The 14,112-nt window shown below is 35.3% G+C and overlaps 1 protein-coding gene across 2 annotated transcripts in view; it reads left to right on the top strand.

Moving 5' to 3' along the window:
* The window catches only part of eml1 (EMAP like 1), a 53,452-nt gene that overhangs the window by 30,204 nt on the left and 9,136 nt on the right, over positions 1-14,112 (top strand). The window contains exons 2-8 of one of the 2 annotated variants that reach the window (XM_042742504.1): positions 478-660; positions 954-1,007; positions 3,966-4,095; positions 7,622-7,756; positions 7,879-7,907; positions 9,030-9,056; positions 13,434-13,563. In XM_042742504.1, coding sequence (XP_042598438.1) covers positions 478-660; positions 954-1,007; positions 3,966-4,095; positions 7,622-7,756; positions 7,879-7,907; positions 9,030-9,056; positions 13,434-13,563 — 688 coding nt within the window. The remainder of the gene's footprint in view (positions 1-477; positions 661-953; positions 1,008-3,965; positions 4,096-7,621; positions 7,757-7,878; positions 7,908-9,029; positions 9,057-13,433; positions 13,564-14,112) is intronic. The other variant, XM_042742505.1, reaches the window with a different exon arrangement.

The raw sequence follows: 14,112 nt of genomic DNA, 5'->3' as shown, positions 1-14,112 counted from the left end.
TTTTCTTTAAATTTATTATAAAAGTTTGGGAACTTTTTTTAAAGTTTTGGGAATTGTGGGTGGGGGGAGTGCATGTACAGTTCTCTCTCTACCTTCAATACCATGACTTAGGTGCCCTTGAGCAAGGCATTGACCCCCAACTGCTCCCCGGGCGCCGCAGCATTAAAAAAATGGCTGCCCACTGCTCCGGGTGTGTGTTCACAGTGTGTGTGATGGTTCACTGCTCTGTGTGTGTGCACTTCATGGGTTAAATGCAGAGCACGAATTCTGTATATGGGTCACCCCTTGGCTGAATGTCACGTCACTCACGTCACTCACTCACATTTTTAATATTTTATTAAACATTTTTTTTATTCATATTATAAACTTTGCTGATATTTTGTACACTTATTTTAATCATTGTTATTTATAATTTTTTTTAAACTGAAATTTCAGCATTAGCTTTCCATATACTTGAAGGTTTTTTGTGTGTTATAGATGACAGTGCCTCGGCGGCGAGCAGTATGGAGGTGACGGACCGGATCGCCTCTCTGGAGCAGCGGGTTCAGATGCAGGAGGATGAGATTCAGCTGCTCAAGTCGGCGCTGGCTGATGTGGTGAGGAGACTGAACGTCTCAGAGGAGCAGCAGGCCATGCTCAACAGGAAAGGACCAACCAAAGGTACCACACAGACCCTCTGTCACCTCATCTGGTGGAAAGTCCTTGAGTTTCTAGATGGTGTTATTTATTTCAGCTTTGCACTTAATCTCAGCTGCTTTGCTAGAACATTTTCTTTGAGCCTCACTGGAGAACAGTTCTGTACAGAACTACCTGTGTGCCGTTTCTTATTTTTCATCTCCATCCCACCCCTGCTCAGGCTGCAGTTTTCTCTTCTATTGCTATTTTCATTTTCTTTCTTCTCTACCTCCTATTCCCTTGCCTCAACTGTTCTCTCATACTGTGCGCATGTTTAGAAGCAGCAGTGAGGAGAGACTCTCCCTCCTCTGACATCAGTGTTGGGAAGCCAGGTAGGCAGTGGGACTCATGTCTCACTTATCAAGAGTTACTCACTAATACAAAGAGCACAGTTTAGTCACATGACTGAAACTGACATCACTGGCTTCAAAAATGCATGAACACAGAGGACTGAGCTTCATATGAGTTATATTTCCACTTAGGGATGCACTAATATGGAAATGTTGGCTGATATTTGTAATCCGAGATCAGTAGATTCCATTTTTAATGTTAATTAGATTTGGTATTTGCTTTGGTAGTTGGTATTTGTAACGTAAGCATGTTTATATACTAAATGTTTATTCATATGCAAAACAGATTATTTGCATGATGTTATATACATGCGGGTATTTTAGTGACTCAGCATCACTTGCATGAATCACGAGCCATGTAGCAGGAGTCCTGTAGCGAGATTAATGCTTAATCTACTAAACTTAATTTAGAGAAGCTTATACTAAATTATTTTCAAATTAATATTATTATTTAATTACTTTAATTTGAAATAATATACTAATTTTTATGTAATGACTGATAACCAGTATAATGATATAATTTATAATTTATATTTTAAGGAATCATGATTAATCGCATCCAAAATAAAAGTTTTTGTGTACATAATATATATGTGTGTACTGTGTGTATTTATTATGTACATGTAAATACACACACATGCATGTATATATTTAAGAAAAAAAAATAAGTTTATACATTAAAAAAAAAATATATAGTATAAATTATATGAACATAACTATATACATGTAAATATTTTCTGAATGTATACTGTATGTATGTGTCTTTATATATACATAATAAATATACACAGTACACACACATATATTATGTACACAAAAACTTTTGTTCTGGATGTGATTAATCGTGATTAATCATTGCCCAGCACTAATTTTAATATATAATATGTCTTTTTTTAAAGACAGCATTCACACTAAAGTTCATTTAAAAAGGCATAGTTCACCCAAAAAAATCTGTCATCATTTACTTACTCTCATGTCATTTCAAAACTTTCAAAAATGTCTTTCTTCTATTGAACATAAAAGAAGATATTTTGAAAAATGTTGGTAACCAAACAGTTTTTCTTCAGAATATCTTCTTTTGTGTTCAATAGAAGAAAGACATTTTTGAAAGTTTTGATATGACATGAGAGTGAGTAAATGTGAGTAATTAATTGACTTTTACACAACTGAAATCATGGATAAAATCATCATGTTTCACCTTTTTTTTTTTTTTTTTTTTTACTTGGTTAAGGAAAAGAGTGGAACTTTTTTTCTTTCAATGTTAAACTAATCAGATAATAATAATAATTATTAAAAAACACTGATACTCTTAAGATCATCGATATATTGTGCATCCCTAATTCCGCTCCAGCATGTGTGACAAAAGTTCTCTCTCACATTTGTCTAGTTCTTTGAGTTTAGTGAGATTAACGTTATAAGATGCTTGTTAGTGTGCTTAACAAACACTCTAGTCCTAATTACATTTAATGCTAGACAGACAAGCTACCACATCCACAAAATGAGAGACCTTGAAAAATCTCAAGAATGAGGTTAATTTCGATTAACAGACATGGAAAGTGACTTGTCGCCTTAAATATCTTGATTCTTTGGTGACTGTTTAACAAAGCTTTACTTAATCCGCATAATCCTTTGAACTGTAGGATAAAGTGAGTAATTAGAGTCACATTTCTTTACCATCTCAAAGGTTTGAAACACACTTGCTGCTTTGATGTCAGACACTAATTAGCCAGACTGCATGAATGTGTGCTACAAATTGTCAAACTGGGGTCCAAGACTCCTTAAACTAATGAAGAAATGTTTACTTTCGTTGTACTTCAGCTAGCTCATGTTCACTTCATCCATTCCTCCGCCTGTTTGTAGTGTGTGCGAGATGAGTCACGCTCTGTGCAGGCTGATCTCTTTGAAACAAAAATAAAATCCTCTGCTATTTCTCACTTGCGCTTTTGCCTCAATCTTTCTTTTATTTTTTCTACTGTATTTCTGTCCCGCTGCCTACACATTCATAACACATTCAAGCAGATCTGCAGTGATGAATAAATAATAATGCAGAAACATAGGGTAATGTAAATAAAGACTCTCAAAAATCTTTGCCATCAGCAGTTAGACTGCAGGTGTGGATGCACTATTAAGTACTTGAATTGCACAAAGAGATATTCCCTAACCGAGACTTCTGTGAACCACAATTGCATTTTAATGGAGTCTGTTAGTGGCTCAACCTATTGCAGGACAGTCTATATATAGTCAATATACCCATAAACTAAATTTAATTTTATCAGATATATGCACTTAAAATTCATATTCGTCTTTTTGGACAATGACACAAGAATATTGATGACTCATCCTGCACATTTTTTTTTGTCCAATGATCTCTAGATTTACACTAAAACCACATTCAGCTAACTAACAAGTATCAAATGATTGTTCATGACTATGACATAGCAAAGGCTTTTTGGCCATTTAAAACAAAAGGGATAAGTCCCTCTATGTGCACCACCCAGACTTCCTGTTTTAATAGGAAATTATTCTAAACAGGGAAAAAAGCTGTTCTTTTAAAGTGATTTCATAGATCCTTTCAGAATGTGAACTTAACTATTAAAAGCTTAACATAAAGAGGAGCTAGTTTACGAAAAGAATGGAAACAGTGGTAACACTTTTGTATCATGTCCAATTCTCACTATTAACTAGTTGCTTATTAGCATGTCTATTATTAACATATTGACTGTTTATTAGTACTTATAAAGCCCACATTCTGCATGACCATATTCTACATCCCCAATCCTACCCAATGACTAAGCTTAACAACTACATCTATCAATAAGCAGCAAATTAGGAGTTTGTTGAGGCAAAAGTTTAAAATAAAGTGTGACCAAAACAACAAGCAATAAACGTCTGACTGCAGTGCTGTGTGTAATTCTGCTCATGTGTCCTTCCATCTTTCAGCTAGACCGATGATTGCAGCCCTGCCCCTCAGACCCATGGTCAATAACGGTACTGTCCTGCCTAAGAAGGGCGGCACACTGCCATCCCCCTCCAGTTCCAAGAAGGACAACAGCTCACCAGCAACCAAAAGGTAAGAGACTAAAAGCTGATTCCATAAAAACATTTTTGTAATGCCTGATGGGTGCAGAAAATGAATTTTTAACTTTAAACTTTGATTTCATCCAGTCTTCGGATATGAAACATGTTTAATATCTACAAGGCATATATTTTTGTGTGAGTCACAACTTGAAAGCATGTTAGTGTGTGACCCTCAGCCTTTCAGTGTTTACAAGTTGTGTAATGTATTCCTGCTTTAATCTATAATTGACTGAACTCTTAGTCCTTTTCATTTAAGAAATAAAGATGAAAATGGTAAAATCCTTCTCAGTCAATTCATTTGGTGTGGAGATAAAATTATGTGTATTCTATGCTGTGCTGTGCTGGAACATCTTTCAGTATAAAAGATAGACAGAGCAGGAATATACACAAGATAACAGTGGAAGGTTTTGTCTTATAAAGGTCAGCTCACGTCTTTCATGATAAGCAACACTAAACCTGAAAGACACAGGTTCTTAAGTGAATCAACTGTGACGTAGAAAGCAATGCAGTACGCCTAGGTTTTAGATGACGGAGAGCAAGTCATTTAAATTTGGTTGCACATAAATTTAAATTCCACAATATGACTTCATATTTTACAATTGCGACCTAAAGGGTTAGTTCACCCAAAAATGAAAATTAGGCTGCGTTTTACTCACCCCTGAGAAATCCTAGGTGTATTCTTTCAGATGAATCCAGTCAGAGTTATATTAAAAATTGTGTTCAGGCTGTTCAGTGGCACTCAGCGAGTGTTGCTTTGCTTCAGCCAAGACTAGTTTTCCTTTGCTAAAATAAGGAAACTTTGCTTCTTTTGATCCTGTAAACAATCGTTGGTTTTCACGAGACTCACCAGCGCATGCGCAACGCTGACCTCATACACCATGCTCCCAGAACTGTTTCTGTGTACAACTGTTGGCGCAAGCTACATTAAAGTGATTATTACATTTTGAATGTGGATATTTTTCTCACAAAATACAGGAGGCCTTTGTTCATCTGAAAGAAGAAAGTCATATACACCTAGGATGCCTCGGCAGCTTAATTTTCATTTTTGGGTGAACTAACCCTTTAATTTCTAGTAATAACTTAATTTCTCACAATTGACTTTTTATTTACTTGTAATTGCATCTTTATACATTACTGTGTAAAAGTTTGCGCTTTTAGATTTTAATGTTTTTGAAATAAGTCTTTTATGCTCACCAAGATATATTGTAAAATATTATTACAATTTTAAATAGCAGTTTTCTGTTTAATGTATTTTAAAATGTAAACAATTCCTGAAATGACAAAGCTGAATTTTCAGCAGCCATAACTAGTATCTTCATTGTCACTTGACGCTTCAGAAATCATTATAATATGCTGATTTGGTGCTCATGATTTTTTCAAAATAATTATCACAAGTTAAAAGGTTGTGCCACTTTTATTATTATTATTATTTTTTTTATATAAAAGGTGATAATTTGTACAAGATTATGTCATTAATAGAAAAAGAACAGCATTTATATAAAATTAAAAAAAATAAAAGTATTGAAGTTTTTATTGTCACTTTGGATTAATTTAATGCATCATTGCTGGATGAAAGTAATCACAAAAAAATTCTTACTAACCCCAAACTTTTGAAGGGTAGTGTATCTCTGTAGTGATATGTCACATTCCAACTTATTTCCAACCATAATTTTCAGAAATACATTGTTTTTGACACTAGGAAGCCATGAATAATAATGAAATCATTTAACTTTCTAGAATCCATAAACCTATACTGATGTAATGATATTCAATAGATTAAAATGCTTCTGCAGACAACTATGAAAATCAAAATTGCAATGAGAAAAAACAGTTGCTTTCATGAACCCTCCAGCTGCGCAGCACCAATGTGTCTAAAGTTTAATAAATGGACAAATCATGCAGACAAATTAATGAATAGACAGAGGTTTATGATTACTAGGCACAAACCCAGCTGACAACCCCTGCTTCCCCTCAAGTGTCTTTGTTTGTGAGTGTCAACTATCTGTCACATGTATTTGTCATCCTGTGAGACCTGTCTGTCCCCTTCCCTTCTACCCATCTGTTACGTGTTCTAGTCTGTCCCGTCTGCCCAGGTTTCTTCTGAGGCCACCTTACAGGTGAGAGTTTTTTGCCTACAAGATCTCCAATGTGGGCTACTGATATTTTTGTAATAAAAAATGCTTTAAAGGTTTTTTTAAAGCCATTATTCCAAGCTTAAAACCTTAGCAAACAGAGTCTGCGGTTCGTCCATATTCTGTGGAGGCTGTTTGGGGATCCCACAGGAAGTGCCACTGCAATGGGAGATAAGCTTTGCTTTGATTCTTGTGAAACTGGGCACTCTTTTGGTTGGACATTTGTTTTTTGTTTTTTTTTAGCTTCTCTTCAGGCACTCTTTCATTGCAGCCTGTAAAGCTTCTTTTCCCATCATGCCTTGAAGCAAGAGCTTGCTTGTATGCCTGAAGTGCCATTATTGACAAAAAGCCTTACAAAGCATGAAGATCCTGCAGCCTATTTAACACGGGATAACACCATCAGCAAATGGCTGGGCCAAATGAACTTTAGCTCTGCAGTCTGGATTAGACTTGAGCCTGGCAACCAGTGGACTGCTGATGGGGTCTTTTCTTTTGTTGACAAGTTTTAAAGGGCACCCAGTCTCAATTCACCCCTTTCCAGTGCACAAAGACACAGCAAATCAGGGCAGGAACATGTCACAGAGAAAAAACAAAACATAAAACACATTTCTTCTGGAATATGTAATGGTTGTTTGCTGTGTGTCTTTGGGAAAGGCTGGTGCTCAGTGTCTGTTATAATTGGCTGTCACCAGTATTATCTCTACATTGCCATTTCCTTTTTTCTGTGTAAATGTTAACATTTATGCTTCCTGTTTGAGGTTCAGAATATTGTAGGAAAATTAGGCTTCATGAAAGTTAACTTATATTTGGAGACAGATACAATATTGCAAGCTATATATATATGTGTACATACATAAATGTTGCAGTATTAATGTTATTATTTTAAAGAAGTGAATACTTTTATTCCAAAACACATTACATTGTGACAATAAATGCATTTACATATTCTATTTTAAATGAGTTTTTTTTTTACTTTTTATTTATCAAATAATCCTGAAAAAAAATTATACAGTTTCCACAAACATATTAAGCAGCTGTTTTCAACACTGATAATAATAGGAAATATTTCCAGATCACGAAAATCAGCATATTAGAACAGCATATTACAGTGTTATTGTTTTTGCTGTATTTTTGATCAAATAAATGCAGCACCAAAGTTTTGAAACTTTTTCTTAAAAAATCTGACAAAAATGTTAATACTAATTCAAGCAGGATCTTTAATTAATCTAACATTGTGTGCATCATATTCAAAAAGCAAATTTTCCCATTTGCTATGTTTTATATTTTATATGTATTTTAGCACTATCAAGTGTTGTTGCTATTTTGTTTTGCCTTTTCTTGTGAGGGACAAATTGATATTAATATCTTGCCTTTTATCATTTATAGCACTGTGAAAAGGACAAGTTCATCTGAGCAAGTCGGCCCCAACAACAGGAAAGACAGTGGTGTGGACTCCAAAAGCAATCGCACACGCGCTGGTTCCACAGGGAGCAACTCCAGTGGCAAGAAAGCCACAGAGAAGTATGTAAATTAGTATGTATATATGCTTTTATGCCCATGTGATTGACTGAATAAGAGCAACTCATACACTCACGTTACACAAGCACATTTAGATGACTTTCTTCCCTTCTCCCTTCCTGCAGCAAACAGAGGGAGCCTGTTTTCAGCGCAGGTAAGAATCAGGTGTCCTGTTCCTGTTTAATAGAGTATGTGTCTCTGAACTAAGACTGGATCATACAAGCAATGGTTATACTGCCATTCTTCTTTTTGACCGGACTTTCCAGAAAGTACAGACTCTTGCCAAATACATGCCCTCAAAATAAATGGCTGACCACCCAGACGTACTTTTGTTTAGCAGCAGTGAAGGTGGACAGATGTTACAGTGGTGCTGTGGCGAATTAAGGGAAACACATAAAAAAAAAATCTATTTTGCTTGTGTGATCTCCAGTCATGGCTCATGGAGGTACAGTCTTTGTTTCAGTTCATTTCATCATTAAATTACCTGTTATTCTTTTGTCAGTAACACATCATCTCTTACCAGAAACTTTTCCTCTTTTCATTTTTGTGTTTATTGAATTTTACTTATATTCTGTTTAAATTTATAATTTTTATGCATTTGGTTGAAAAGCAAATAAATTTTAGTAGTAGAAAATTATCAGAAATAATATTTACCATTATATAAGTATAGTTATAAAGCATAGAAACGGCAGGATTATGTTAATTACTCTCTCAGTATAGAGAACAAGGTCTTTCAAAGTAAAAAAGCATGAAATTTTCAAGGTCCAACAGGCATTTATAGCCATTGTGTTTATCTATTATGCATCAGTTCTGGTCAGAAGCTGTGCAGCTCAATTTTTGAAAGAGATACAAAGGAATTCAGCAGCAGTTCTTGGGAACGTCAGAACAAATTTGATTTGGTGTCGGTGTAAAAGCAGAGCGTTCAGTGGCAGCCATATGAGGCGGAATAAAAGATGTTGTTCTTGATGGGGGAGATTTTTGTGTTTTTTTTTGTGTATGTGAATTTGTTACTTTGTTTATGTGTTTAAATGTGTCAAAAAAAGATTAATTGAGGTCATAAAGACAGCAATTCCAGATGTTAAATATACAGTTCACCAAATTAACCAGTGGATTTGTTAAATAGAGCACTTGGCGAATAAAACAAGTATCCCAGAGGAGCTTGTAGAGTAATTACCCAGACATGGCGAGCTGGGATCTTATGAACAGGGGTCTGTCTTTCCATCAGCCATTTTCTGCCATCTTATGTGAATGTCTCTGTCTCTGTACGTTCACAAAGGGATGCGACGTGTGACGCACTGCAAAGGTAGGCACTGTTTGTCAACTGCCCCTTGCGTGAGCAGCTCTCTGGACACAGCTTGATTCCCGAAGCCAGAGGGAAGTCAACAATTACAGATTGAGGGCAATTATGACTCATTGCTTAAAAATGCAAAGACAGCTGGTAGAGTTGAGAATCATTATTTATGAACTGCCAGATACTTTATGAAGCCATTTCTCTTTAAAGACCCTTATTAAACAGATTTTTCTTTTTCTTTTTTTTTATACATGTTTTTGTATTTGGGACATATTTGATACAACAGGAAATGACATCATAGTGGGGACCCCTACAGACTCTCATGACTGTGAGTCAAGGTTAATAAATCGCTTAAAATATCAGATAATTTGACCTTCATATTACAAGGTTAGGTTAACATCGGATGTAAAAAAAAAAAAAAAACATTTGACTCTATGACAAATAATAAAGACAGGGTACACCGGGGTTAGTATAGTTAACTGAAGCTAAAACTAAAACTATAAAAAAGTACTAAAATTAAAATAATCATTAACTAATATAAAATATATGCATATAAAACATAATAATATTTTAATATTAAATAAAATGAGTTAATATTTTTAACTTGATGTATTAGAGTCATTAAATGTAAATGTTTTTTAAAATTGTAGATGTTTTTTTTTTTTAAACCGTATGAAACCAACATCAATAGAGTACATTCCTAAGAATTGGCGTCTGTGTTTTAAACTAGTCTTTTAAATGATTTTTGCCACCAAACTTTGATTTTATTGGGTCTTAAGAGATTTCCTACTCGTTTTTATTATGCTTGTTTCTGCTGTAAGAAGCACATAATGCCCCTTTATTCAGTTTATTCTAACGATTCCAGATGGGACAGTAATCTAGCAGACTTTAATAGCTCTGGCTTCATATTATGGAATCAACACACACAGAGCTGTCTTGCGTAAGGGTTTGGGTTGATTATACAAATGCGTGTGTGATAGAAGTTCCCACCCTTCCTCCAGAAATGCTACCCTTCCCAATAAACTAATGCACACTCTCTGTAACACCCTTCTGAGTGATGCCAACCTGTGGTTGATTGCAGTGGTGCTAAACACAGGCTGTTAACTCTTGAGTGATGCTGCTCTGACAGCTCCTGGGTGTTTTGCTCACTGCTCATGGCACTTGTTTTTCACATGCACCATGGGAACCCAACACTCTCCTGCAGTCACACAGCAGCACACTGAACAGCTTTTATTCCAGTAGTTTATTGCTGCTTTTTTCTCCACGTACACGTATTTGTTCTTTCAGTCCCGTAAAGGGCATTTATCATCCTGTGTCAACCAGCTTTTCTGTTATTTCTCTGAAACTGGAATCTGGTGTTTATCATAAATCTGAAGTTAAATGTCATGCTGGTTTGTGTGCAGTGTGTCACAGTTAGTGGAAATTATTTTCCCAAAACTGTTGTCTTCAACACTCAATGTTGATGCAACACTCAGTGAATGACTCACTATGCCCACTATGTTTTATAGTCAAAAAATCCTTGTAAGGCAAACCAATTAAAATCAAACCTCACTTGGGTGGCTGGGGTAATCTTTCTTCAGAATACATTTGATCAGTTTATTTCCAGTATTCATGGTTTTCCTTGATCAAGATAACATTCAGTTTCCCATGTGCTTCCCCTTCCCATCAGCACTGCAAAAATCTTTTTCAAAAACAGAATTTTTGCTTTTTTCCAGAAAAAATAAATATATTTAAAACAATTTAAAAAAAAGAATGAATGAATAAAAATAAACTATTAACGTCCTCTCTCTCTCTTTTTTATTTATTTTTTTTTTTGTGGAAAATTTAATTTTTATTTTTTTATTTTTTTTCTTACTTTTAGTGTGTTTTTATAAATTCTTTTTCCTCCCTCATTGGTTTTAAGCATAAATATCTCTAAATGTAAATTTTTGCTTAAAGGGTTACTCCATCCCAAAATGAAAATTTTGTCCCCCATGTCGTTCCAAACCCGTAAAAGCTTCGTTCGTCTTCGGAACACAATTTAAGATATTTTGGATGAAAACAGGGAGGCTTGTGACAGTCCCATAGACTGCCAAATAAATAACATTGTCAAGGACCAGGAAAGTATGAAAAGCATCGTCAGAATAGTCCATCTGCCATCAGTGATTCAACTGTAATGTTATGAAGCAACAACAATACTTTTTGTACACGAAGAAAACAAAACTAATAAATTTATTCAACAATTCCTCTCCTCTGTGTCTCTCCAAATCAGCCTGGCACCATTTTGGTAATTCTGAGCAGTACGCAGGCGGCTTATGCTCTTCTGTATCAGCTGCGTGGTGCCGATGCGCTGTTTGCTTTCAAACCAAAGCGTAAATACACATAAAGACGTATCCTTGTGGCGTGGCTGATACAGAAGAGCATAAGCCGCCTGCGTACTGCTCAGAATTACCAAAATGGTGCTGCGTGGATTGGAGAGACACAGAGGAGAGGAATTGTTGAATAAAGTCGTTATTTTTGTTTTCTTCATGTACAAAAAGTATTCTTGTCGCTTCATAACATTACTGTTGAATCACTGGTGACAGATGGACTATTCTGACGATGCTTTTCATACTTTCCTGGACCTTGACACTGATTTATTTAGTCTATCAGTCTTAAAAGCCTTCTATGGGACGGTCTCAAGCCTCCCTGTTTTCATGGGAGTAAGTGAATAATGACAAAATTTTCATTTTGGGATGGAGTATCCCTTTAAAACTAGGAAGGAAAAAAACTATTGCCAGAATTCAAGATATATTCTCTGAAAATGTTCCCTGTATTATTTTTTATTATCTAAGTAAATTGTTGTTGCTTTACGGATATACTGCAAATCAAGAAAAATACAAATTGAGAAAAAGATCATTTTGCAGTGTAAATTCTTAGTTTTGTGGACGCCTTGTTTTCTTGTTATTATGGTGGTATCAAAAGCTATTGGACAATGTCTGATCATGATTATACTTCATCCCACCTCTCCACCCTGTCCCGCACCCGCCCTGTCCAATTTGACCACTTCACCTGTAGTAACTGTGCAGATCTACCTGCACCGACCGTCAAAAAGGACCGGATCCACTGAGCCCCCCAAATCCGCATCAGCCGTGCCCTCGCAGTCCACCAACACGCCATCAGAGGCCAAGGTTTTGTCTGACAGAGCGGCCCGGCTCGCAAGCCGAAAGGTCCCTCCATTTACTCTTCCTCTGAGGAAGTGTACTTCTCAGTTTGTCCACTCGCCTCTAGATATGCCCTCTTACAGGAGTCCAATCAAATCTCCCAGCCAGTATTTTCAAATCTGTTACTAATCAAAACAGCTGTAACCTAAACGTAGTCAGGTGGAGCCTTTTGTTCTGTTTTCTTCTTTTTGTTTTGAACGTGTCTCTTTGAGTTAGTTTTGTTTCATGTTGTGTATGTTATTCTGTTCACACTTTTCTCTTTTTGCTTTTGAATAGGTTTGTTTTGTTCATGTGTGCGTTTTATAAACTGTACATTTCCTTTTCCATTGTGTTTGCATGCATGCCTATCTGTCTATTACTAATTTATCAAACCATGAAACTGCTGCATTCACATGCTTCTGCATTTGTCTTTGCTTTGTTTGTCTTTACTTTTAAATTGAGTGTATTTCAAACACTGTACGTAATAAAATGCATTAAAGCATTTCCTTTAAATCTCACTGATCTATTGAATTATTTTCAGAACATAATATATATTCTTCTAAAAATTGTTGCAATTCCTTCTTATCTTCCTTTTGGGATAAAAGCTTTTCATTTTGTCTTGGATTAACATTTAATCACATTTTAAAATATACTAACATTAAAAAATTTGGGGTTCATAAGATTATTTCATGTTATAAGTCTCTTAAGCTTACATTTATTTAATCAAAAATACAGTGAAAATGGCATTATTGTGAAATATTAATGCAATATAAAATAACTATTGTTATATATTGTAGAAAGTCATTTAAGTGATGGCAAAGCTGAATTTTCAGCATCATTGCTCCAGTCTTTAGTGTCACGTGATTCTTCAGAAATCATTCTAATTTGCTAATTTGCTGCTCAAAAAGAAATTCTACTTATTGTCAATGCTGTTAACAGTTGTGGAAACAATCATCAATTTTTTTAGCGTTCTTTGATAAATTGAAAGTTCAAAAGAACAGCATTTATTCGAAATAGATTTTTGTCACTTTTGATGTTCATTGCTGAATAAAAGTATTAATTTATTTCACAAAAAAATAAACAGGTAAATAAAATAAATTGTACTGACCCCAAACTTTTTGTCTGATTTAACAGTGTTTTACTCAAAATTGGATGACATTAACCCCAACAGATGCCACAGCGATCCATGGCATTTTCTTGCTCTAAACATCTGCGTTGGTTTTTCTAGATGAAGGGTATGTCAAAATGTATTTGAAGGGACGACCCATCACCATGTACATGCCCAAAGACCTGGTGGACACATATTGCCTGGAAGCAAAGGCTGACTTGCCTCCTAAAAAACTGAAGCTAGACTGGGTGTATCCTTTGCAAAATAGAAATGGATCTGCATTTAGATTGATTCTTGTATTGAACGCTCATTGCTGTAAGATTGAATTAACTGTTGATTTATTATTACACAGAAAATGAGCTGATGAAATGTCATGAGCTAAGTGATGGATATGGTTTCTAGGTCCAAGTTATGTGTTACAAGATTATTGTTCATAACATTAAGCTTCTGAAACATGGACCTTAAAAGGTATTATTCACTGTGATGCACTAATTCCATATTTACAATCCAAGTTGAATTTTGAGGCAAGAAGGATGTCTAATCATTTACCCTGGTGTTCTCTCTGGCGCAGCTCAGAGTGGGATATTTTTTTGCATTTTTTTCCCAATAGTTTTGCAATTGGTATATTGCCTAAAAACTACTTTGTAGACATGACTGAGAAATCTATGATATCTAAAGCCCAACAAAATATTAAGTGGTCAGCTGGCACTTTTCCAGATATAAAAATGTTAAAATTTTCCTTTCACTCTTCATAGCTGAGGTTTGTTCCTAATTTAGCTCATCGACAGTAGTTTTTGCT

This window comes from Cyprinus carpio, chromosome B17, assembly GCF_018340385.1.
Source record: "Cyprinus carpio isolate SPL01 chromosome B17, ASM1834038v1, whole genome shotgun sequence".
NCBI classification, from domain to species: Eukaryota; Metazoa; Chordata; class Actinopteri; order Cypriniformes; family Cyprinidae; genus Cyprinus; species Cyprinus carpio.
Note: the sequence above shows the minus strand (reverse complement) of the source record. Positions and strands in the feature narration are given on the sequence as shown.